At 42.3% G+C, this 26479-nt stretch overlaps 1 protein-coding gene across 1 annotated transcript in view; it reads right to left on the reverse strand.

The window, feature by feature from the left end:
• NFE2L3 (NFE2 like bZIP transcription factor 3) overlaps positions 1–11181 on the reverse strand; it is a 47250-nt gene extending 36069 nt beyond the window's left edge. The window contains exon 1 of the mRNA XM_061585675.1: positions 11124–11181. Coding sequence (XP_061441659.1) covers positions 11124–11181 — 58 coding nt within the window. The remainder of the gene's footprint in view (positions 1–11123) is intronic.
• Positions 11182–26479: the final 15298 nt, after the last annotated feature.

A 26479-nucleotide genomic window follows, 5' to 3' on the forward strand; every position in this document is an offset into this window, starting at 1 on the left:
TGGTACCCTCCCTTTTTTTAAAAAAAACCCAAAATTAACAATTCATTAAATTACAATCTCATTGTAAAGACCTCATGCAGGAGTGCCAAACTGTGAAGCCAGAAGCCTTCATGACAACAACCAAATTTCCCCTATTGATATAAAATAGTATGATATTTTAATATATTGATATGATTTTTAAAATGCAACATTATTGGGTGTTTTTGCAGAAAATTATCTCTATAAAAGCATTATATATTTTCTCTCTCTGCCTCCTCTCTCTCTGTTTTTAATTTATGTTTGCCTCCATTTAAAACCTGGGAATGCCCATCTGGAAGACATGGTAAATTCTCTTGAATAGGCTTACTGTTCATTACTCACTTCCTTTGAAGTACTGCCTGGCAGGCTATGTTGGTTTTCGTTGCCAAGAGATACAGCACTATGTGTCGTGGTTTGTGCTGTGCCAATAGTCTGTAAAATTATTTTGGCCACCACTGACTAGTGGACACTCTTGGTACAATCTGTTATAAGAAATCACATTTTGCATTTGGGTGTTGAAAAATGTTTATTCGAAACTAAAAGCACTAGCAGATTCTGGGAATATGTGCTTTCCTGCCTAATTCTTTGGTTCTAATAAACTCAGGTCAACTCTGGATGCCTACCTGTAACATCTGGATGTCCAGATTGGGTCGGGAAAGAGTCTGGGTGAGTCAATAGAACTCTGGACTTTATATCAATAGGGGAAATTTGGTTGTTGTCATGAAGGCTTCTGGCTTCACAGTTTGGCACTCCTGCATGAGGTCTTTACAATGAGAATCAGGTCTTAAGTTCCACAGTATATAACTTCACCCACTTCAAAGTGGTGAGCCATCTGTACTTCAGTGGTTCCACTCCAACCTTCAGGGCCATTTCCAGAAAGTTGTTCTGGTGGGAGCATTGTTTGGCATCATAGGAGTTGTTTTGTGGTGTTCCACATGGTTCCATCTTGTCCCCCACTCTATTTCACATCTATCTGAAGCCCCTGGGAGCTGTCATCAGGAGTTTTGGAGTGAGGTGTCACCAATATGCGGATTATGCTCATCTCTATCTCTCTGTTTCACCTCAATCAGGAACATAAGAGCATAGGAATATAGGAAGTTGCCTTATACTGAGTCAGACCAGGATTTCAGCTAGGATTCTCTCCCAGGCCTCCCTGGAGATGCCGGGGATTGAACCAGGAGCCTTCTGCATGCAAAGCAAATGCTCTACCATAGGGAAGAGGAAGTTGGAGTGCTAGAGCGGTGCTTAGAGGCTGCGGTGGGCTGCAGCCCCTCTTAGATATAGATGACTTGGTCACTGTGCTCTGTGCTCTGGTAACCATGCTTTGGACTATTGCAGTGTGCTCTATGTGCAGCTGCCCTTGAAGGCCCACACCTCTGCAGGGTCCACTGCTGCTTCTAACCATTGCTCTTTGCTCACTTGCCTGCCCTTTCCTTCTGGCCCAAGAAGTGTGGATGATAGCAACAAGGAGGAAGAGCAGCAGGAACTGCTGCCTGATCACTCATTCACTTGGAAGGTTTTTCCCTAGCAGGCAGCAGCAGCATCTGTGAGGGTGACTTGCCTACAAAACCTTGGAGCTGGTATTAGACATGGGGCCTTAATAGTGCATTTCATATCATTGTGTACCAGCAGAGGCTATCAAATCCAAATAGTGTATATATAAAACTATATTGGAATAATGCAGGGGTTCTCATCCTTTCTACCCGCACTTGAGATGGCTGGAAATTACAGCAGCTCACCAGTCACAAAATGGTGGTGCAGTGGCAGTGCAAGTCACTAAGTGGTAGCAGATAGAGGCAGAAATTGGCATAATCACCTAGCAATTACTGACATTTTCTACTTATATCTAAATCTAATACGTCTTGGAAACTGCAAGATTCCACAGCATTTTCCTTGTGGCAAGGAGTTCCATAGCTAAGATTTCCTCAAGTTAAGTACACTCTTTCCCTTTAAGGAAGAATTTGCTGATCCAGAGGATCTAAGTGGTGAAGGCTTTTTCTTTTATATTTCCCACTTCCCATCTCCAAAGTATGTTTACTCATCTCCTGTAATTTTTTCTCCCATTCTCCTTTCATACTTGTACCTTGTCTCTCCCTCCCCACCCCCCACAAATTGCTAGTTTATTTCATCCCTCCTCCCTGGTCCTTTTACATTCACTTCTTTCTCCTATAAGACCTTTCCTCTCTTATCCCCTTCCTTTCTGTTTCCAGTTTATTAATTGATAATAATGACAATAAATATTAATCTTTTATCTCTCTTTCTAATTTCCTTCAATACTTCCTCTGGTCCTTTCCCCTCAGAAGAGGAATACATTCTACCCCTCCTCCCCCAAATGTCTCCCAGCCACCGTTACTCAGGCTACGTGCACACTAGGTGTTTCAAAGGCAGCAAGACTCTTTTGTCTGGCTACGGTTTGAAACATATCTGTCCACAGCTGGACACATCTTCCTTCTTCATTGCAGATATCAGACTTTATAGGACCGCCCACAGCAAAGCACTGGGCCAATCACTGTCTCTGCCTGAGCTGAAAGCAATGCATTTCCGTTGGACACACCTCCGAGTGGCAATGAGATTGATGGACAGTCATTGCTGAAGTTTGTGTAAAGCTGACTTCAAGGTAAAATGCACTCAATCTCCAATTTCCCATATTTTAGAGAAAAAGGGGGTGGAGTTTGACTAATGTCATGTGCCCCTGGTTTCAGAAAATAGAGGTGGACACGTGCTGACACCAGTACAACCACAAGTGTGTCTCCAGCCGCGATATGCAAGGAATTGCTGCTGCTGGCACGGGTCCAACCAAAAATGCTATAGCATGGCTAGGGGTTGGAGCAGGCAAGTGAAAGTGAGGAGGCGCTGGGCAGGCTGTGGCACGCAGGCTCACTGGAAAGAGACCCAAAGCCCACGAGTCCAGCTCATGGGCTTTGAGAGCCACTGGAATAGAGAATAACATACCCTGAAACCTGTTGCAATTGACCAGTGGTTGCTCAAGTTAAAAATGATTCTTTTAACAAATAAGGGCCAATGTTGTGCCATCATAAAGGCTAATATTGTGCCATCACCTTATTAAAATTAATTTTAGCAAATGATAATAGTCACAATCTAGTCAAAATTAAGCACTGAAAATCCACTAGTTTCAGCGGGAGAGACTGAAGCATGTGCTTAATGCTCCCCCATTGAAATCAAGGGAACTTCACTTTGGCTGCATTGTGCCCAATATTTTGTATCATTTCTATTTCTGATTGCCAAATCCATTCTGCTTCAACAGGCAAAAGCAATTATGGAGGGCAAGATTTAAGGGGGAAATATTGAAGTCCCCCCCATAAATTATTTAAAAAACCTAAGATTTTGCAATCTTATAATGGTTTTGTAAGCATACATTACTTTATCTTTATGAAGGTGATAAAGAAAACATTACATCGTGCACTTGATTATAAATTCTAATTTTACAAGGATCAAAAATTGCAGACTTGGAAAGCTTATGGTCATGTTTATATGCCTACATGTTTAAGTGCCAGCAGATGTTCTCTGATCAATAAAACTCCCTTTATATACATTATGCTGAAGTGTCCTTGCTCATAAATGCAGGCTGAGAATATCTAACTACAGTTTGGCTAGGAATGATGATAATCAACTATAAAGTTACAATACAGATTGCTACTGTGGTGACTTTTATTTTGGCTCAGGAAATAAAAGTTATTGATTTTATCCACACTACTGAGACAAACTCTATGATTTAGACTCTGCACTGCAGATTTATGGAAATAGCAAGTGGCTAAAATTAAATGTGAAGGGCATGCTTGGCTGCAAGGAATCTTTCTACGCAACCCAGATGCTCCTTGTGAATATTGGCTCCCTCAGCAAACTGTCACTGAATCATGAAGCTTGTGTTCTCTGATAACTATAATCACATGGAGACTTGTTTGAAACTTGTTCAGAAAGATAAGGAGATTTGTAGATTTACTTGCATTTGAATCTCACAGTCAGAGCTGCTGGTGCCAAATACATAAACACAGACGCTAACCTGACCGTCAAACGCACGAGAGATGAAAATAGGATGTCTAGAATTCTGCAACCTGAATGCCCATATTCCAAAAACAAACTCCAGCCAAAACTGAGCATCTTGAAGTCCTGCTGGTTTCAGTGAAAGAGAGGAGAGCACTTGTTAAGCTCTCACGCTAAGGTCAATGGGATTAAATAGTGCTTATATTTTGGCTGTTGGATCATCCCTAATCACTTAAGAAAAACCCTGGTGAGTCACACCAAAGAGGAACCTCAGCCCCAGGGACCAAATACTACCCTCCAGGCTTCTCTATCTGTCCCTTGGAACTTCCCCCTCCCCCGCTCCCTGGTCACAACCATCACTAGCCCTGCTTCACACCCTGAATGCTTGTGCCTGGTTGGAATGTGCCCTTGAACTCTGATGATGTTCAAGGTATGTGAGTATGGGTAGAAACTAGCCTATTGTACAAAGGTCAAATTTACATTTGTTGCTGTGCCCATGTTTGCCTCTGGCCCAGCTCACCACTGGCATGCGGACCTCAGAGGGTTGCCCAGAAAGGAAAGTGGACCTCAGGCTGAAAAAGGTCTCCCATCTCTGATCTACTCCAGCATCACATTTCAGTTGTGGCCACAGTTGATTCTAGGAAGCCTACAAAGCAGGGCATGAAGGTAAGAGTGGCCTCCCATTGCACACCCTGCAGGAAAGGATATCTGGAAGTATGCTGTCTCTGATCCTGGAGGTATCATATAGCCTTCAAGATAGCTGTATCCTCCATTAATTTGTCCAGTCCTCTTAAAAAACCATCTAGCTGCCCATCCCTGTACTTTCCCTTGAGCATCTGGAAGGCCACTGTGTAAACAGGATGATGGACTAGATGGGCCACTGGCCTGATCCAGCAGGCTCCACTTGTGTTCACCTTGTGGCAGTGAATTCCATAAATTAAGAATGTAATATATTAAATATGGGTTGTTTTTAAAAAAATGTGTATCCACTTTCTTCACACCATGCACAATTTTATAAACCTCTTATCATATCTCCCATCAGTGGCCTTTTCTCTAAAAAGTTCCAAATATTGTAGCTGTTCCTTATACATAAGGTATTTCAGTCCTTTCTCCATCTCTCTTCATTGTTGTTTTTGAGGTGGGCTGGGCAGAGCTGTACACAGTGAAGTTCAGCTGCTGCTACATGGTCGTGGTCCTCTTCGACCTGTCTATCTCTTTGCCTCCTTTCTAGCATGTATGACTCTGCAAATTGCATTCCTATCTCTAATGCCACAGTAGATCAGAGGACAACTCCAGGGACACATGGCACAAGCCATGCCTGAAACAATCAGTGAGCCCAAAATTGGTGCGTTTACCCAATGCAGGTTTTGCTGCACCACTAGTCTGATCATCAAGTAGTGGACTGGGAACCATAAGGGACTAGTGTCAATCTTGATTTAGGCTGCAAACCTAACCCCACTCACCTAGAACTAAGCCCCACTGAACGCAATAGGAATTGCACAGTCAAGTTGGGTTGTATCAGTGGCACTCACCATAACATTTGTTTTAAAATGGGAGGGGGGGAGATTGCCTACACACTGCAAATGTATACCTATTCTATATGAGTTTAGCAGTCATGGTTCCTGCCCAACACCACCCAACCTAGAAATGCCGAGAGTCACGGAAGATGTTTGACAGATAAGGTGTATCATTTTCTCTGTGAAAGCCTCAAAATTCCATTCCTTATAAAATCAAGATAATTTGTAGTTGTAGTTTGGCTGGGGTGCTAAGAATCCTCTTAAAGATTAGCACCTCTGAAATAGTACAATAACTCACAGAGTTCCCCAAGGAGATGGAGCTACCATTTCCAATCTGTCTCCTGTATAAATATGCCCTAAAAAAGTTGGAGAGTGAAGAAGAAAAGAGGGAGAAAAAAGAGATTACATCTTTTTAAAAAAAGTAAACCTGGGACCCATCTTGCAGGTTGGGGTTGATTCTTGGTCTGGAAAGGTTAGAAACATGGGAAGCTGTTATACCAAGTCAGGCTATTAGCTCAATATTGTCTACACTGACTGGCAGCAAGTCTTCAGTATTTCAGACTGAGGACATTCCTAGCCCTATCTAGAGATGCCAGGAATTGAACCTAGGACCTTCTGCATGCAAAGTAGATGCTCTACCACTGAGTGTATGTGCATGTGCATACACACTTTTATATATATATATATATATATATATATATTATACACACACACACTCAAAATAGGTAATAAAAACATGCCATATAATCAATTTATTGTTATCCTTCACAGTTGGTATTTAGGGTTGTATTCAACTAAGTCCTACTCAGAGTAGATCTATTGAAATAAATGAACCTGAGTTAGTGTGCAAACATACTTACTGAGGAGGAAACCTCACTGAACACGGTGGGACTCGCTTCTGAGTAGCATGTGCATAAGACTGTATAGTAAGTCATGTCCATTAACTTCAGTGGTCTACCCTTAATAGGCCTAGTGTTGAATACCACCCTTAATTCTAAGTTGCCCTAACCTTCTGTGACTTTATCCTCACAGTTTTGCTTGCTCCATGACATCTGTTCATGGGCTTCCTGTACCAACACGTCATGAACCCTCTGGTCTATATCTGGGGGCCACTTTAGGCTTGTTCACATGTTACATTGAGCACAGGTAGAAGCTGTCTCTCTACACATGTACAAGTGTTTGTGTGAAAGAATACTGTATACATGTTGATTTGTATAGTTCACCTACTGTGTACACAGGTACACATACTGCACACTTGTACATTGCATGTGAATCATTGTACAAGTGTACTGCTCAACTGTTTGTGTACACAGGTACATAGATTATATATTAGTTGAATGTAACATGTGAACATCCATTTTGATTTCCAGTGCAGAGCACACTTAAGTTCACAACATTACACACCCTTTGCCTTGAACACTGAGTGATTGTCATGTGCACGATAATGCTAGCAATGCTGCCATCTAATGGAAGTGGAACGTGCATAGCAGCAAGAGAAAAAACCATCTGATTTGCAGGATTAAAAAAAAAACATTGATGGCTTGTCACATTATATTATAGAATGGCAATCCACAGTACAATCGTTCTTAAATAAATTAAACACAATACTGATAATATTAACATGAACAGGAAATGTGATGTTGTAAAAAGGCACCCTGTAAAATCCTTCATCCTAGACACTGAAGTACTTTCCAAAATGGTTTGATGCAAGTTTAGCCAACATGGTGCCTTCTAGATATTGAACTGCAACTGCCATCAACCCGGGTCAGCAAGGTCACTGGTCAAGGATGATGGGAGTTGTAGTCCACCAACATCTGGAGGCACTGCATTGGCTACCTCTGGTCTGATGAGAATAGACTTGCAGATATGAAGTAGTGCAGAACTATGTTCATGAACCTGCGCCAGCTTGCAAAGAGATAATAGTGCTTTTGGTGGCTCAAGCACTTTAGCGCAACACATGTCCAGAAGCCTGGAAAGCACAGGCGCACACATTTTCGACTGAGCCCTTTGTCAATGCTAAGAGAGAAGATGATGCTTCAAAGGGCAGGTCGGTACAAAGGACTGAAAGGTCAAAGGGGGCTATTTAGGGAGGGACCATAACTTGATGGTAGAAGCTATGCTTTGCAATCTCAAGTGTACCTTGAAATTCCATAACTTGAAATCCCAAACTCAATCTCTTGCATCTCCAGTGTTGTTGTTTTTAAAGGATCAGGTCATTTGAGATGTGAAAGCCCTCTGCCAGGGACTCTGGCATGGTGCTACCAGTTTGGTTTAGATGGACAAGTAGCATTGCCTGGTATAAGGCAGCATCCATCCTATGAAGAAGGGAATGCACCATTCATATCTCCCCCCTTTACAGCCCAATCCTATCCACGTTTAACTCAACAATAAGACCCACTGAGTTCAGGGCCACTTACTCCCTAGTAAATATATGCTCAGGATTATGATTAAATGAATGTATGCATTTGATATGTTTTGATTTTTCAAATTACAGCCCTGGAGAACGTGTGTGTGATCAGGATCAGAACTAAAACATGCAAGAAAGGGGTGGGGGCTTAACCCTTTCCCCTGTGCTGTGGTTATAACAAAAATCTACCCAAGCTGCTAATTCCCCTGGGATGGGTGCTACCATTTTTCTTTCATACAGTGAACATCTAACTGGGACTGGGTGAAATTAGTATCATATTTCAGTACTTTATCATCTTCACTGGTTCCTAGTCAACGTCTGGGCCTAATTCAAAGTGCTGGTTTAAACCTTTAAAACCCTTCACAGCTTGGAACCACAGCGTTTGAGGATCAGCTCTTCCCAAATGTACCTGCCCATGTACTAACATCATCAGTGGAGTCCCTTCTCCATGTTCTTCCACTAGCTGAAATATGATGGGTGGCTACAAGAGAAAGGGCCTTCTTTGTAGTGCCCCCTTGCCTGTGGAACACTCTCCCCATAGAGGCTCCCCTGGCACCTAATTTAATCCTTTTTTGGCACCATGCAAAACCCTTTTTATTCTTCTAAGCTTTTAAAATCTGCTGCTTTAAAAACTTCCTGGATTTCCTCTCTTTTAATGTGCTTTATTTTTAACTTGTAAGTTCCTGCTTGATATGCTTTGATTACCTCCCTTTTATAATTGTTTATTGCTGCTTTCATATTATATGTTGCTGGTCTTTGCAATTTTTATTTGGTTTTAACATTCTCCTGTATGACATCCAGTGAGCAATAGCAATTGGGCATGTAATGAATTTAGAATGTACCAAATATGTATACTTAGTCCTATATACTGAAGACAATGATTGAGTTGTCTTTCTATGATCAGCAGCTGAGCCAACTCCTTGCCCATTCATATGACAGATGATGATGATGATGATGATGGATTTGTTTTCTTACCCACCCTTCACCACAAGGTCTCAGGGCAGGTTACAGCACTTTAAAAATTTAAAACAAATACAATCAAAAGAATACAGTGAATCCTAAAAAGATATACTTCAGGTTTCAAAGGCCAGGGTAAAGAGGTGCATCTTCAGCATGCAATGGAAACTACATAATGACAGGGCCAGATGCACCTCAGTGGGAAAGGAATTCCACAATTTTGATAGGACTAATTGTGGGGATCAGTGTGGGCAGTGCAGTATCCACAATCAGTTTCACAATGTTTGCGTGAGATTGTTTGGGGAGACAAGATGCCTTGTGCCAAAGTGTCCCACCAACCAATAGCCAGGCATATGTAGTGTGAGAAGGAAACCCAGAAATGAATTATTCTTCCAGAATTATTCTAGCTATTGCCTTGAGGTCAGCAAATCCCTTGTCAATCACTACCCTGACTTCACGTATTGGCTACAAACCTGAAAGGGCACAGTAGAGCAGCTAGCTATGAGCTCATTTAAAAGAAGTTGCTGGAGGTGGCAGCTGATTCTTTGGTGTATATCTCTTGAACCAGATCACATAGGAACTTAATTTTTAAAAAATGAAATCTAAGAGTCCAGAGATTGGGGTGACTCACCCAGAGACCCGGAAAGGACCCCAAAAAACAGAGTCTCCAGACGAAAACCAGAGACCTGGCAACCTAATATTGCAGGACATCTGAGGGCTCATCTACATGATGGTTTACTATGTGTTTGGTGCTACTCACATCTCATTTAAATGTGCATGGTTCACATGACATTACTGGCAAATAGAAGCTATCACACAGTTTTCCCCTGTCAACCTGTATTAATCCAATCCACTAATAATACAAAAAGGGAAGAAAAAGTTTTCACTCCCTTTCTCTAGCTTTTGCAGATGCTTTGCTCTGATGCTTGTAGGTGGGTGTGTCAATTGTTCCCCTCTGCACACCCACTCCCTCCTTCTTCCTTCGTTCATTTTATTTCCTGTAGGCTGACAAGCAACTTCTGGTTGTTCTCCATTCTGCTGGCCTTTTTTATGTTGCTGCAAATGGTGTCTTTATTTTCTTTCCCCCCTAACTTGTGCACTAAAGTATAACACTGCTCAAACAAATATTTGTATTTCAGCTGTATCCTACCAAGATCTGAACAGGGTGGTTCACAACAGATGCTGTTGGAGATTTCTGATTCATAGAGTCACCATAAGTCATAGTCGACTTGAAGGCACATAACAACAACAAATTGTGACAGATGAACACAGAGGAAATCAGAGAATAAGAAAAATAATCAAGCAGAAGTTGCATAATTCTTTCGTTTGATGGGGTTCCTACTTCATTCTAGTGTGATGCGTTTTTGCAAGATTGCTTGTGTTTCTAATTAAAAGCTAAAGTTTCAGTTGGCTGAAGATCTTTTGTTGATACTCTTAATGATTTACAAGTTGAACCTATGCAGATGGAAGCAGGCTCCACTCAGTTCAGTAGGGCTTCCTCTAAATCTAAATCAATGCATTAATTTATATATCACTTAATGCCAAAACAACTATGCATAGGATTGCAGTCATGCCACATGGAAGTTCAAGGTTGTGAACTGAGGCCAAATTCCAATATGCCAATATTATACTACCCTCTGCCACCTCAGTATTCTATGACTCTCCATTGATCCTTAAAAATGGGGTATTATGCAATGTATTGCTGCTCACCTTGGCCATGTGGTTATGGGGGCTGTCACAATGAGTTCCTGCCCTTTCAAACGTACCACCCCACCACCACCCAGTATAAAACAGCTTTCAATCAATGTCAATGTACTGCCTTCAAGTCGATTCCGACGTATGGTGACCCTATGAATAGGGTTTTCATGAGGCTGAGAGGCAGTGACTGGCCCAAGGTCACCCAGTGAGCTTCATGGCTATGTGGGGATTCAAATCCTGGTCTCCCAGGTCATAGTCCAACACCTTAACCACTACACCACACTGGCTCTTAGATGTCCTTGTATGCCTTGGAGTGGGTACGCAGTATGATCCAGTCTCCTATCTGTGTTGTTCACAAACATCCAAAGTGCAATGATGGCGCAGAGCAGGACTGGAGAAACTTTTTCAGCTCCAGAGCCAAATTCTCTTCTGGGCTACCTCCTAATGGCCACATCCCACTGATGGGCAGGGCCAGAGGCAAAAGCAGGTGGAGGAAGAAATTGGAATGTTACCGTTGTTTTTACCTTTGTTTCTACAGTAGGCTAGTTTCCACTCAGATGCTCCTGTCTGTCCTCCATCCATGCAAGCGAGAAGCATTATCAGAGTTTGAGGACACATTTCAGCTTGGCAAAATCATTCATGGAGGGTGCAAAGCAGGGCTGGTGTGAGGCATGGCTCAGGAGGGTGTGTGCCCTGGGGAAAGTTCTGAGGGCCAGGTTAAGAGGCCTGGAGGGCCGCATTTCACTCGCAGGCCTGAGGTTCCCCATCCTTGACAGAGAAGGTGGACTTCAGACACTTGTGTGGAAATGGCCTGACATACATTGGAGAGGGATTGCTGCTTACTAGCAGGGTACCTGTCTGAGTTCTGTTCCTGGCATCTTTAGGTAGGTCTGGGAAAGACTCCTCTCTAAAACTCTGGGGAGCTGCTGTGAGTCAAGGTAGACAAGAAGGAATCAGATGGATCCATATTCTGACTTGGTATGAGGCAGCTTCCTATATTCCACATAACCATATTTTGTATTTAAAATTGACGAGCATTTTTTTTTCTGGAAAATAGACTTGAAGGTAGGCAATTTTTGAAACAACAGTCTCTCACTTCTGTTGCATGCAAAATAGGCAGAAAGTAAAAAAGGGGGGAGGTGGGAGGGGTTTGGTAAGCATGCCTTGTTACTTTAAATAAATATAAGGCAAGAAAGTATTAAAATAGGTGGGACAAAAGGGCAGGCATAAGTAATGGAAGTAAAAACTCCTGGCCTACTTCACTGGATACATTTTATTAAAAGAACATTTTATCATAATAAAAATATTACTCTTGGAATGATGGGAAGGTCAATGTCAATTTAAGTCACCTGCCTTCTTAGTTCACTTCATCACTACATGGATTGTTGTAACTGAAGTAAGTTGATCTTGGTTTGGAAAAGACCCTGTTTCCTTCAAGAGATTAATATCTATCTGTGTCAGCAATAAGGGTTTTCTCCCCCTCCCCACACTTTTAAACAAAATTTGGGGTACTCCTTCAGACCCAGCCAGAGCAATATCCAGGTGCATTAAGCTGAGAAAAAGGTGATGAGAATATACAAAAACCATTGGATAGGAGAAACCAATGTGATTGTACATGAAATTACTCATTTTTGTGGATTGCAAGAGCCTTCGACGGGGAGAGAGTCAAATGGGGGCACTCTCCCCAACAGTTGTGCTTCACCCCCCACCCCAAGATTTATTTTGGGGAAATTGCCTTCTTCTTAATATGTGACATGATAGACAATGACAACCTCCATTTCAAGAATGATAGCTTGCTTTAAGAACAGGAACAATTTAAGAATAGGATGCTCTGAAAAAATTAGTGAATAAGGCAGGGTGAGTGCAAAATAAAAGCCGCATCTGGAAGAGCCCCCAAAAGCCTGCTTGCTCAAGACTCTCTAAGGGTGGATTTTTCATGATCTTAAGTGATCCAAACCCCGCCCCCCGCCTGTATAGTATCATGACCCTTGGTTGAAGTTAAATATTGGCCTTTCCTTTGCTCTGCTTCTCAGTTTCTTGTATGTTCTCTGCCCTGCCAACAATAAAGAAGTATGTTTGTTTACCTGCAGTAAGAAGTAAGATTATTTATTCTGCAGTTATTATGATGAGGGTGCTTATTGCTAAAGGGTGAAATAAAGAGATAACTTGAAGTGATCTGAAAAAATGGCTACCTTCACTTACCCTTTTCAAAGTGTAAAAGGTAACTTAGGGTAAGCATTTTTTCAGATCACTATAAGTGCTTTAAAAAGCACTTACTATACTCACAATCGGGGCCGGCCCCAGGCATGCCGGGGCCCTTGGGCACCAGCCTTCCCCGGGCCCCTTCGCTTCCCTTCTGTGATCCGCAGCAGCAGCCACGAAACGCAGGACGGGAGCTTCTGAGCCACCCACCATCCCCCAGCTTCATCTACCTTTCTCTCTGCTGTTTTTTGCGGCTGAGCGCACTGCACGCACAGGTTTGCCATCAATCAAGATGTCGGCCGAGGTTTCCCTAAGGGGCTGAAGCCTCTGCCACCATCTTGGTTGATCGCACGCACGCGCATGCATTGCTGCCATCAACCAAGAACTTGATTGAAGGCAAATTTGCATGCACAATGCGCGCAGCTGCAAAAAACAGCAGAGAGAAAGGTAGGTGAAGCAGTGGGATGGCAGGCGGCTCAGAAACTCCTGTCCTGTGATCCACGTCTGCCACTGCAGATCGTACAAGGGGAGCAGAGGGGCCCTCGGGCCAGTGCCCCACCTGACCGCCCTTTAGAAAAGTGTACAGTGACGCACTTCTGCTGAAAAGTATCCAGACACACCTCTGTGGGCAGGGAGTTCCACAACTTAGGGGTTGCCATAGCGAATGCCCTCTCCCAGCCGCCACTCTCTGAGCTTGTGAGCATGGTGGAACTATCAAAAGGGCCAACTCTGTTCATCTCAATACTAAAGAAGGTCTGTAGGGAAGAAGACAGTCTTTTAGATAATGGCTATTTCTTCTCCTTTTTCTTGAGTACTTGATGGTAAAGGATGAAAACAGCCCTACAGGAACAAAAATATTGCTATGTACACTTCAGTTAGCTACCTGCCTGGCCACCTATGTTGTAACTCAGGCTTAATTTCTGATTTTTCCCAATATGTGCAGCTCAGCATGGGGCCTTTTCATGGTTTCTGGACTAGAGATGAGGGTGAATTTTGGCATTTTGGATTTGTTACCCAATTCTGTCAGAATCTGTAAATCCTGTATGTCTTCAGACTGTGTTTGACTAATGCTTGCACCAGGTGATAATCGCCATTAACATATTTGGTCAGCACTGCAGTAACCTGAGGCAAGAGGCAGAATTAACAGGTGATGATCTGCCTAATTTAAATTTAAATAGAAAACCCAAGAGACCATTGCCAACAGCATTAGTAATTCTCATTAGCTATTACAATATAGCAAAAAAAAAAAAATCAAGGGGAAAATGTTGCAGATCAACACCACAAGCCAGTTGCAAAAACCAAAACACAGACCAGAACCAAAGAGCGAACCCCATCCTTATTCTGGGCAGAAAAATCAATTTACCAATCAGTAAAAAAACAAAAACAAGAATCCAATACCTTTCCACAATTAGTTTCCAATTGCTTAGTTAGTCCTTTATATCACAACCAATTAAAAGGTTCTTCCTTGATTGTCCAACAGGAAGGAAACTCTTAAGGTTAGGAACCAGACTAGAAGCAGGACTCTCAAGGAGGAGTTAACAAACATGATTAAACTTCATTCATCTAAGTTAACACACTCTCTAGGTGGAAAAGGAGTGGTGAAATATCACTGCCTTTGCCTTCCCCTAGTCTGATCCTCACATCCTCTCTACCAGTTGGGGTGGTGGTGGATTAGCTGTTGCTATGTGCCTCTAACCCCCCAAATATCCCACCAAGAAACATGACTGCCCCATGTAACAAGGAAGGCTGGCTAGAGGGCTGAAGAGCCTTGTGATCACTGTTCCAATTATCTGATGGAAAAAGCAAATGGTTTTCTGGGTATGATTGTCTGAGGAACTCTCAGGTTCCTTGGATGTTCATCAGATATTTCAGAGTGAGAAGATCAATAATGGCACATAAGCTTCCTTTAAAGAAGCTCACTTTTCTTTATCTCCAGCAGTGTGCTTGCTGGATTTCCCCAGGGAAAAATTCCACAGTTTAGGTACTTCTGCAGACAAAGTCTTCTCTCTGATACTCACCAAATGGGTCTGATATAAATCGGGTCCAGGTAGGGTTGCCAGGTCCATGGCCTGAGACTGATCCTGTATCTTTAGGAGAAGAGAAGGTCAGCCAAGTGTAGGTGTTCTTGCAACACTGTAATGAGAAAACCACAAGGTGGGATTCTCCTTTCCCCTGCACAACTTTTAAAGATACAGAAGACCTCTTGGTTGCCAGGCCTGGCCTCCAAGAGGTCTTCTGTATCTTTAAAAGTTGTGTGGGGGAAGGGAGAATTCCACCTTGTGGTTTTCCCCATCACAGAGTTGCAAGAACACCTGCACTTGGCTGACCTCTTCTCCTAAAGATACAGGATCAGTCTCAGGCCATGGACCTGGCAACCCGAATTCCAAATCAAAGCAGGATGTCTGGGGTGAGGGTGGATTTTGGACTTGCCTGAGGTGGAACAGGCTCTGTCCAAGGCTACACAAGTCAAAGCAGGGACCCTTTAGTTGGTTCATGTTACCTCAGCCTACCAGTCCTTAACTGTGTGGGGTTTTTTTGTTTTGTTTTGTTTTTTGCTGCAGACAAACATCTACTCAGTGAGACTATAACTCTAAGCTTACCAAGAAAATACTAAGGGGGGGGGGAAGGAGCAGCTTTGAAAAATTGAAATTTAGGTCTGTAGCTTAAGGAAAACACCAGGGATCAGGAGTGAGGAGGTCTAACTTGTAACCAGCTAGGGAGAATGACAGGGCTAACTTGTAACCAGCTAGGGAGAATGATTTTATCAGTGCCCTCCAATCTCAATGTACTGCTTTGGAGGAAGGAGCAGCTTTGCAAGAGCAAAACTTATGTCTCTTTGTTAAGGATCAGGAGGGGGTTGGGAAGGCTTCTTCATGACTGACAGGTATAGTTTGTAATCAGAGGGAATTATTTTACATAGGCTGTGGGCACACTAGTCGCTTCAAAGCAGCGAAAAATGGTTGTTCTGGCTGCTTTTTTAAGCAACTCTGCCCTCGGCTGGACACACCTCCCTTCCCCACTGCTGACTTCAGAACCACCCACAGCAAAGTGTTGGGCCAATCACTGTCTCTGCCTGAGCCTGTAACAAAGTGTTTTCATTGGCCACACCTGAAGGGGCAATGGGTTGATCTATCAATCAGTTGCAAAATCTGTCTGAAGGTGAATTAAGAAACAGACACCAGACTCGAGCTGATCTGACCAGGTTTTAGAGTAAAAAGGGACACTGTTTGACTAGTGTCATGTGTCCCCATTTTCAGAAAGCAGAGGTGGAGACATACTGGAAACCAGCACAACAGTACCCATAGAAAGCAATTTTCTTTCAGTTCTTCCCATTCCAGAATCAACTTTAAAGATACCTAGAACAAAAGCTCCTGGACCTAATTGTCTACAATTTTGCAGGTTTCTTATTTAGAGGCACCTCTTCATGTCTGCAATTTTCAGACAAGTTACTCACGAACACTAGGGGAGATGAAGTGATTCCTTTTTTATACACCTTAAAATTGGAACAGCTGCCCTCGTAGGGAAACCATTGCAGTTATCCTGAAATTTTGCAGGATGCATGCCCTCAGAAGGGGTGACCCTGAGGTCAGTGTCAGGAGAACCCCAAGCTGTATTTTTGATTCCTCAAGAGGAGTGCAGCCTCATCCAACTCAGGTCCGACATCTCCATTCAGCTCAGGAGTCCCAACTAACTGTGGTACTCTACAGCCCCAGCCATCATGGCCAATGGTCAAGAATTATGAGAACTGTAGTCCAGCACAATCTGGGGACTCAAAGGTTGGGAAAGGCTGATGTAAGCCATAGCAGCTGGGGCTGAAGGGAGTTATAGTCCAATAACATCTGGAGGGCACTACGTAGGCTACCCCAGTCTAAAGGTTGTGATGTGATTGGTGACCAGATCTTTCCCACACCTTTCTGCTTCCATGTTGTAATAGCTGCCTATGCTATCATTACCTTTCTTTCGGTATGATTCCTCCTCCTCCTCCTCCTCCTCGTCATCATGGTTTTGCAACAAAGTTCAATAGCATGTCTTATTTTTTAATGTTAAATCACAAATGTACAAAAATGGCAACCTTTTGCAATACATATTTTTTTATTTTTTTAAAAACCTTGCACAGAACTACGTGGTCCTTTGTCACATATCTTTGCAAATAAGGGGGGGGAGTGGTGGATTTACTGGCCAGCTTTAGTGTACTGGATATGCCCAGTAGTTTTATGCTTGCCACTTAAGACCTTGCAGTGTGGATGGGAATTGCAGAACGTTAGCATGAAAAATACTTTTGTGCCTGAATCCATCTACAGTTGATTCTACTTTGAGCTGATTGAGGAAAACCCCTGACTGTGTAGCGCAGGGGTGAGGAACCTTTTTTCAGCCCAAGGGCTGCATTCCCTTCTGGGCAACTTTCCAAGGGCCACATGCCAGTGTTGGTGGGGCCAGAGGCAAAAGTGTGCAAAGCGATGAATAATTCACCTTTGTACTGAAATCTAGTTTCTACACACACACTCCTCTCTATCCTTTATCCAGGAAAGCAAGAGTCAGAGTTCAAAGGCACATTCCACCCAGGCAAAACATTCAAGGAAGATGTGAAGCAAAGCCTGTGAGGGGTGTGGTCTGAGTAAAGAAGGTGTGGCGAGGGAGGGGTGTAGTCTGAGGATAGCCCCAAGGGCCAGATAGAAAGGTCTGGGAAAAGGCCACATTTGATTCCAGAGCCTGATGTGGAAGCATCCAGCTACTTTTGAACCCCACACTATTTTTTTTGTTTCTTCTTCCAACCAGAAACAGCCTTGCTGCAGTCTGCTCATGCTTCAGACTGCATTAGGTGTGTTTGTTAGTCTCTGTGTTGGAAGCTACATATAAACCAGCATCCATTTCTGTGCCCTATTTAAGGTGCTGGTAATAACCTTCAAAGCTGTAAATGGATTGGAACAAGGTTATCTGAAGGACTACCTGCCAATTTTTAAAATCAGCATCTGAGGCCCTGCTCTCTGGCCCACCGGTAAGAAGTGTGAGATTAGCAAGCACCGAGGATAGGGCCTTTTCTGTGGTGGCTCCACATCTTTGGAATAACCTTTCCCAGGAAGTAAATATGGTGCCCTCTTTGCTGGCCTTTAGGAGGACTTTAAGGCTTGCTTATTCCATTCTGGTTTAGGGTACTGTTAGTGTGCTGTGCTCGTAACTGAGGTTTTATCTGTTGTTGCTATCTTATTTCTTATTTTAATGATTAATGTATTGAATATTATTTATTGTTTTTATGGTTTCATTCTTTACTATTCATTTGAAGTATGCTGTTATCCACTGCGTGAGGGTTTTTATCTGGGAATAAAACAAACTATTAAATAAAAAAATTAAATGGGGTGGGGGGAAATCAAGATGTAGATAGATGTAGAGGTACTGCCCTCAAGTCGATTCCGACTTATGGCAACCCTATGAATAGGGTTTTCAAGAGGCCGAGAGGCAGTGACTGGCCCAAGGTCACCCAGTGAGCTTCAACCATTTCCTATTTCCTGACCACAACATTGCCTCATCATGGCAATGAACAGAGATACACTGTATCAGAACATAGGAAGTACGGCAAAAAACAGCAGTTTATTACTAAAGCAATGTATTCCCATCCAGACATGTGCTTACTCAAACTCTAATAATTACTTTTGTGAAGGGTTAACAAATAACATGTATTTCTATGAAGCTGGCAAGGCAACCTCTGTTCCAAGAACTGCATGGAGTGGAAGTGTTTCCAAAGTGCAGCTATGAATACAATTGAATAATATCACTATCAGTCATTCTTCCTGTTAATGCATGTTCCACACAACTTTCTTAGTAACTGGGAATGGATGTCAGTAGTGTGCAATTTCAAAAGGAACGTGGAAACTCACCAAGAGACATTGCACTGGAAGCAGTTTAGCTATTGAGAAATGCTAGCACGACTTATAGGTGAGGGGCCATAGCTTAATAATAATAATATGCCTTACATGTGCACAGCAGTTCCAGGTTCATTCTTCATACAGCTGCTCCACCTAAGTTAAAGCATATGTGGGCAGGCCCAGGGGCCACATGCAGCTTCTGACCTCATTTTATGTAGCCCCCCACATCTTCTGAAGCTGCCCCATTCTTCCATCCCAAAAGGGTCCAGTTCATTTCCTCAGGACATTAATGCATAAGAAGAGCCCTGCTGCATCAGGCCAAAGGCACGTCTAGTCCAGCATCCTGTTCTCACTGTGGCCAACCAGATGCCGATGGGAAGTCCACAATAGGACCAGCCGAATAATGGGAAGGAGCAACATTTTATTTGATAAAAAATAATATATTTTCAGAGATTTGTTTCTTGGTTGTATGACTTGGAGAAAGTGACACACACACACCACTGCCAGTTGTCTGAGAACCAATTGATATACTTCTGTCCTGTGCACATGTTTGTGTGTGTGTGTGTGTGTAGAGGACACAAAATCAGAAAGGCATTACTTTAATTTGCTTTCCAGAACAGTAGCTATATATTGTTCTACTAAAAAGGTTGCTTCCATAGCTATTTGACAGTAACCCTATCAAACCCATCGGTGCATCCTTCTGTGTAGACCTGTGTAGCCTTGGGAATTTTAATCTGAGATAGCCATGGTGAACATGAGGAAGAGTGGTCTTTATTTCAAATTAATAAATACAGATTAAGACTTCTTCACCTAATGCATAATTAAACTGCAGCATTCACTCCCAAAAGAGATAGTGATGGTCACCAACTTGGATGGCTTTGAAAGAGGTTTAGACAAAGTCATGGAGGATAAGGCTATCAATGGCTACTAGCCACAGTGGCTATGTTCTCCATCCACTGTTGAAAGCAGTATGCCTCTGACTACCAGTTTCTGGGAATTAAGGGAGAGGGTGCTATGGCACTCAGGTCCTGCTTGCAGGCTTCCCATGGGCTTCCTTCTGGTTAGCCCCTGTGAGAACAGATGCTGGACTAGATGAGCCATTGGCGTTATTATACAGCCACGAGAGTGGCTGTATACTATAACCAGCAAGGATTTTTCATATTCCGCAATGTTAAATTGAAAATACCACTCACATGCCATTCTGATGCTTTCCATAAGCTCATTTCAAAACTTACAATGCCTTACAAAACTTATAGTCCTGAACTCAGAAAAGCTTGCTTAGCAACCCTCTAAGTTTTCATGGCAATACACAAAAAAGTCAGAGAGAATCAAGAGTTCAAAGTATAACACAAGAGAGAAAAAATCCAGACCACTGTTGGACTTTTTTCTCTCAGTGGTCTCGTAATTTGTTGAAATTAATTAAAAATCAGCCATATTCACAGAGTCCCTGTAATCCTATTACTGACCTTGCCCCATACTCTGACCTTCATCTTCTGAAGTTTAAAAATAAATAAAAAATGCCAGGATGATTTTTAATCAATTTAAGACATTTAACATTGAAGTCTATTATTATGTCGGGCATGCTCAGTAAGAATCAACTGTCAGTGTTCTAAAAGCCAGATTCACAGCTGTTTGGCTTGGCTAATCAGGGGTCACACCTAGGCCAGACATGTATTCAATTTTAGACAATCCTGGCTTCCTCCAAAGAATCCTGGGGAGTGTAGTTTGTGAAGGGTGCTAAGAGTTGCTAGGAGACTCCTATTCCCCTGACAGAGTTCCAGTGGGCAGAGTGGCCCTCTTCTGGAGATTGTAGCTCTGTGAGGGGAATAGGGCCTCTCCTAGCAACTCTCATCACCCTTCACACACTACACTTCCCAGGATTCTTTAGGGGAAGCCATGACTGTCTGAAGTGAAATAAAGGTCTGGTGTGAATGTGGCCAGGGACAGCTTTGATTTAAATTTGGGTGGGAGACTACATGTGCCTGCTGTAGAATAAAAAGACGGGGGAAACCCTGAAAAATACCAATACTGTTCACAATATTTTCCTTTTGGAAAGGAAAGGGACTTTCCCTCTGCCCAGTGCCTGCCCACACAATCCCCTCCATTTCCCCTCCCCCCTCCCCCCTCCCCCCGGTCAGTTTTACCTGTCCTAAGCATGATTGCACAGGAGTAAATCCCTTTGAACTCGAAAAGCATGCAAATGAACAGATCTGCCCTCCCATCCTCCTCCCTCCTATCCCCTCCCTTTTGCCCCTTCCCTCCCCCTTCTTTTGCCCCTCCTTCCCCCTCCCCTTCCAATCCCCTCCCCTCTCCTTCCCTTTCTCCTCCCCTCTCCTGTTCCCTCCCCCTCCTCTTCCTCCATGATCAGTTTTACCTAATCTAAGTATGATTGCACAGGAGTAAATCCCATTGAACTCAATAAGCATACAAATGATCAGAACTGCCTTTCCCCTCGCACTCCCCTTGATGGAAATATCTGTTGGCTATAGATATGTTCTTAAACCACAAGGGTTTTTTTTGCTATTAGTGAATGTTCTTATGATCAGAACACTTTTGGCTCTGGATGTATCCACTGCCAGCATGCAGCCCCAGAAAGATTACACCTGTGGGAAAGTGGCAGCCCCCCTACCAGGATCATAGAGAGCAGTTGGCACCCAAGAGTAGATCATGCTAGGCTTGATGGGTTTCAGTACAAAACTTTGTATGTTCATGTTATGCAATGATTTGACCATGTTCTGCCTTTTAAAGACGTATTGAAAGGACAACAGCAAAACTGCACTCTCTTTCTGTACATTTTTCTTTTTATGTAACTGTTTATTAGTTAAGCAAAGTGTTAACATTTCTAACATCAAAGGCTCTTTTCTGTTTTTATCCAGGTTTTTAAACAATAAACTGAAATAGTTTTGCTCAATAGCCCAGTCAAACAGACATTGTGTTATACCTGTAATCTTAAGGCTGCCGTTAAAAACCCAAAACAATTCTCACATTCAGATTAAACAAACACTGAGAATAAAGGACAAACTTGCCAGACAGGATTTTGGAATTACATGGGCAACAATAGGCTCTTAGAGAGTGTGAACTTGTGTTCGTATATCCATTGATTCCGAGGAGTGTTTATGAGGAAAAACTTTGTGATGTTCAGGACAGCCAGCAGAGTGGTTTGTGTGTTAAGAGTTAGGAAGGGGTGAATATGTAAATTTTGGGTTCTCTCAGTTTCCTATATTGCCAATCTTCCAATAAATAGTCAAGACATGGGCACATCTTGATTAAGCATAACAGGCAGAAGCTGCCATAAGAAGTGTGGTCAGCTGGTAAACACTGATGAATTCAGGAGCTCCCAGGCTGCAGTCTGGAACACACATTATCATGAATCCATGTAACATTTGTATATAACTGTGGTTAGAATTGTTGACCTTTTCACAAGGCGCAGTGGTACTTGCTCTTTTCTCTCAGCTCTTACCGCAAAGTCCATCACAGACTTTGGGCTGTTGTTGCTTTACTGTACAAATGCAATAATCATTCATTTGTCTTTCATGGGACAATGTGTGAACTAAAGACGTTCTCAGTATATAAATATCTCCAAGAGCACTGGAAGCAGATTGTACAAAATGATTTTAATTAGGTGCAGTTCTCTGAATATCATGTTCACAGCTAGCTTTCTATAACACATGCAAAAATATTTTTTCCAAAACAGAGTAACATTATATAATCAAAATACAAAATTCATATTATTAATCAATCAATCATTTATTTATTTACATCTGACCCTGTCTCTTAAGATTCATATCATATAACGACATGTATTAAAAAAAATGGAATATAAGATAGAATTAAATAACAAAAAGAGACCAAAACGTTTGCACCAAGAATAAACTGAGCCAAAGGCAATGGGAGACATGCAGCACTGATTCTCCACAACGAGTTCATTCTTACAGTTGGTAGTGTTGCTTTTCATCCCCAAAGTTTATGTGCAACAGTAGTTTTGGTAGGGCTGCTATATTCCGGCTCCAAAAATCTGTACATATCATGCAAATTATTTGCTAATTATGCAAATTAAGCATATTAATAGGTGGATTGTCCAGTTGTTTTGTTTTTGTGCCTAGTATTTACTACCAAACACTGGAGGAGGATGTGAGGAATCTTTAAAAAAAAAACTTACATTTTCAGCCTTAAATCTAGTTTCCAACGCTGAAATGGAATATTTATTTATAAAGAAGATTTATATTCTGCCCTTCCACTGGTAAAAACAGAGCTCAAGGCAGCATACACACATAATAAAAACAATAAAAATACACAATCAATATAACAACATGATAAAACACAAAACAGAAACAAGTCAATGCAGCAGTATAAAAATCCAACATAAAACAAAAGCCAGCAAAGCATCAATTAAAGCAGTATTGTGACCAAGAAGTTGTCTGTACCAACAATTAAGCAATGTGAAATGAACTTGTAACACAGTTTTCAATATTATCAGTTCTGTCAGTCATCTAAAGAGAGTAGTGTCTGAATATGTGAGAAGTGTCTCATATACCAGATCAGGAAGAGGGGAAACACAGCCTTCTATGATAAAGGCTTGAACTTCATGGAAATTTGAATGCTGGCACCTCTTTTTTTAAAAATAAAATAAAAAATGCAGTGAATTATAGAGACCTGGCAAGTTGCTTTAGCATTAGACAGGGCAGCTGTTCTATTCCTATTGGTCTTAAAGGGGAAAAGCCATTCCGATTGGTCTTAAGGGGGGAAAGTTGCACCCCCACATTGAATACATGTGTATGTATATGTACACACATGAACACACACACATCCATCCTTAGGTGAGCTTCATGGCTGAGGATCTGAATCCTGGTTTCCCAGGTCCTACTCCAATCATCCTATCTTATTTTTTAAGTAATTACAGGGCTTAGGTATCACTGCAGTTATTTGGTAGGAAACGAATACTGGTGTTTTTTTAAATGTTCTGCAATGACCAACTGGTTTGGCAATAAAATATTATAGGGGGTGTATATATTTTTATATCTCCAGTGACTGAGTATGGAGCCTTTCCAGCAACTCTGTGAGGTAGAGCAGGCTGAGAGTTGGTTCAACTTAAGCTGCACATGCTTAGAATATTTGTGTGTGTGTTGACAAGCTGTTTTTGTTGTCAGTATTTTGTCATAAACTACCAGAACTGTGGAATATTGCTGTTAAAGCAATGGGGGGGGGGCTTTATGCATGTTCCCACCTCCGCTCTGCTTGGTCTGTGATATGACTTTATTATTTGATTTATAACCCATCCTTCCTCCCAGCAGGAAGCATTTATTTGCACTTCTCTTTTCTTCCTGGGTCCTCCCTTCCACTTTTATTTTTGCAACGACCCTGTGAGGTAGGTTAGATTGAGAGTTGGTTCAGTCAAGCTGCACATACTTAGAATACTAGCTATGTGTGTGCTAACTCCTGCTGAACCCCAGAGTTGGACATGGGGCTCCATTTGCTTCCCAGGATATCAGGTGTGTCCAGGAACAAATGGAGAAGGTGGGGGATACGGGATAGGGCCTTGCCCCCACAGGGCCTTTTTATTGCCATATTTTATTTTAAATTCATGCACAATACAACTCTGCAGAAAGGGCCCCTCCCCACCCCCAAAAGCGGCACTTGCAGGAGAGAAACCCAGACACCATAAATGACATAGGGAGTGAGGGAATATATAAAAAAAATCCAATAAGGAAAAGCTACCAACAAAGAGGGGACCAGGAAGATTTACACATTTCCTCTTTGACAACACTAGAAAAAAAAAGGGGGGGGGGAGAAAAAGAGAGCGCATACTGGAAAAAGTTACCATGGAGAATATCCTATCTTGCTCCTTACACCCACACACATTTGCTGTGTAGTAGGATCTGCAAAACTAACTCATAGGGAGCACCTGATGATCAAACCGAGGTTAGAAAGAGACAAGCCACTAGCCAGAGAGGAGAAAATAGCAGCTTTTAATTTGCTGGTGCCCAATTATCAATCACAGCTCTGACTTCACTCATTGGCTAAAAACCTGGAGGAGCAAGGACTTGGAACAGCAGGAGTGCTCATTTCACTGAAATTGTGGGAATGGAGGAGGTGGCTCATATTTTGTTGTCTAGTTTTCTTTCTGGAACAGTTAGAAAGTTGCTTTAAAGAAAAGAAAAGAAAGCTAAGGGTCTGGGCCCCCTTCTGGCCCTGGGGCTGAAAGAAACCAAGCCTTTTTACCTGTCTTTTGGCAGCCCTGCATTTCTGTTTAGTCATCTCAAAAGACTTGTGCCGAACTAGCTTCTTTGGGCAGCATTGTGGTCTGAGCTGGATAAAACATCCACATATCATTAAAAACTTGTGAAGAAGTGTCTATTTAGACAAAAGATTCATGGTCAACGTTCCACCAAACTTGATGCCATTCAAGGAAATATTGCAGAAGAGAGTAAAGTAATGGCTATGTTATAGAAACAATCTACAGATATTCCAATTTAAAACAACATTGCCATTTTGTTTTCCTTATTTCATATTCAAATAGAGCAATTCGGTTCACTTGTTTTTAGGGTGATCAGGAACTGAACATATATTATGTGCATGGGATATCTTGGCATAAGGCTCTATTAGTGAATTTGTATCTAGCAAGCACCACAATTCCTGTAAAGAAATCTACATGTTGGTTTCTGAAGTTGATGAGGAAAAATGTGGTGCTTCCAGCAGGCCAAGAATCAGCACCCAGCATGGTTGGGCAAATGCCCACTAGGGCTGACGCTGCTCACTGGCATCCCTTTTTTTTCATTCAAAACATTTGTAAAGGTGACAGGACTCATTCTAATGCTCTGTAGAAAGTGTTAGAAAGCTGCTGCCACCACTATCTTAGGCCCCATCTGCACTATATTATTTTTATTCACTAACAGGCAAAAAACCTTGAGGTTTAAGAATGTACCTATAGCCCACAGATGTTTCTATCAAACTTTAAAAAACAGGGAAATTGGGCAGCTATAGTGAATGCACCAGGGAAGCAGGAGACCTGATCTCCTCTCTGAGATATTGTACTGCCCTACACATTTGTCAAAATGCAAACACAATTTGGCTTGGTCTTTCACAGTCCAATCCACTTCCTTTGTAGCTTGGAAGAATTTGGTAACATGTGCCCATTATTATTATTGTTGTTGTTGTTATTTAAACTTCTATTCCACCCCTCCTCCCAGAAGGAGTCCAGGGCAGATACATTTAAAGCAGTATTATACCATGTCAAACAGTCATGGTCTCCCCAAAGAATCCTGGGAATTGTAGTTTGTTAGGTGTTTGTTAGCTGAGAATGGTTTAGCAATCAGTCCCCCTTCCCAGGGAGCTCTGGGAATAGTAGATCTGTGAGGGGAATAGGGGTCTCCTAACTACTCTCAGCACCCCTAACAAACGGTGGTTCCCATGATTCTTTGGGGGAAGCCATAACTGTTTTAAATGTATAGTGAAGATGGGGCCTTAATTTCCCCTGAATACCTCTGGGATATTCTGGAATTAAAATGGTAGCAGTTGCTGCATTCTGGCCTGAAGCACTTTCTCTTCTGAGTCTACCAAGACATGTGGGGAAGGGCAGCATCAAGGTGATAGTTGGGCAGTGGCAGGAACAGGTGATGGCACTCAGCCAAGTGCTGAGTAGAGAAGCACCAGTTGAAGTAGTTGCAGCTGCAGCCATCCTCCTGGGGACGGTGAGGAATGGCGTCAGAGGGAAATGAAATGCAAAACTAATGTTAGTTTGATTGAGTTTTGGTTTGAATGAGTTGTTGTATGATATGTTTTAATGTTGTGTATTTACTGTGCATGTCACCTAGATTTTT

This window comes from Rhineura floridana, chromosome 10 (genome assembly GCF_030035675.1).
Source record: "Rhineura floridana isolate rRhiFlo1 chromosome 10, rRhiFlo1.hap2, whole genome shotgun sequence".
Taxonomy (NCBI): Eukaryota; Metazoa; Chordata; class Lepidosauria; order Squamata; family Rhineuridae; genus Rhineura; species Rhineura floridana.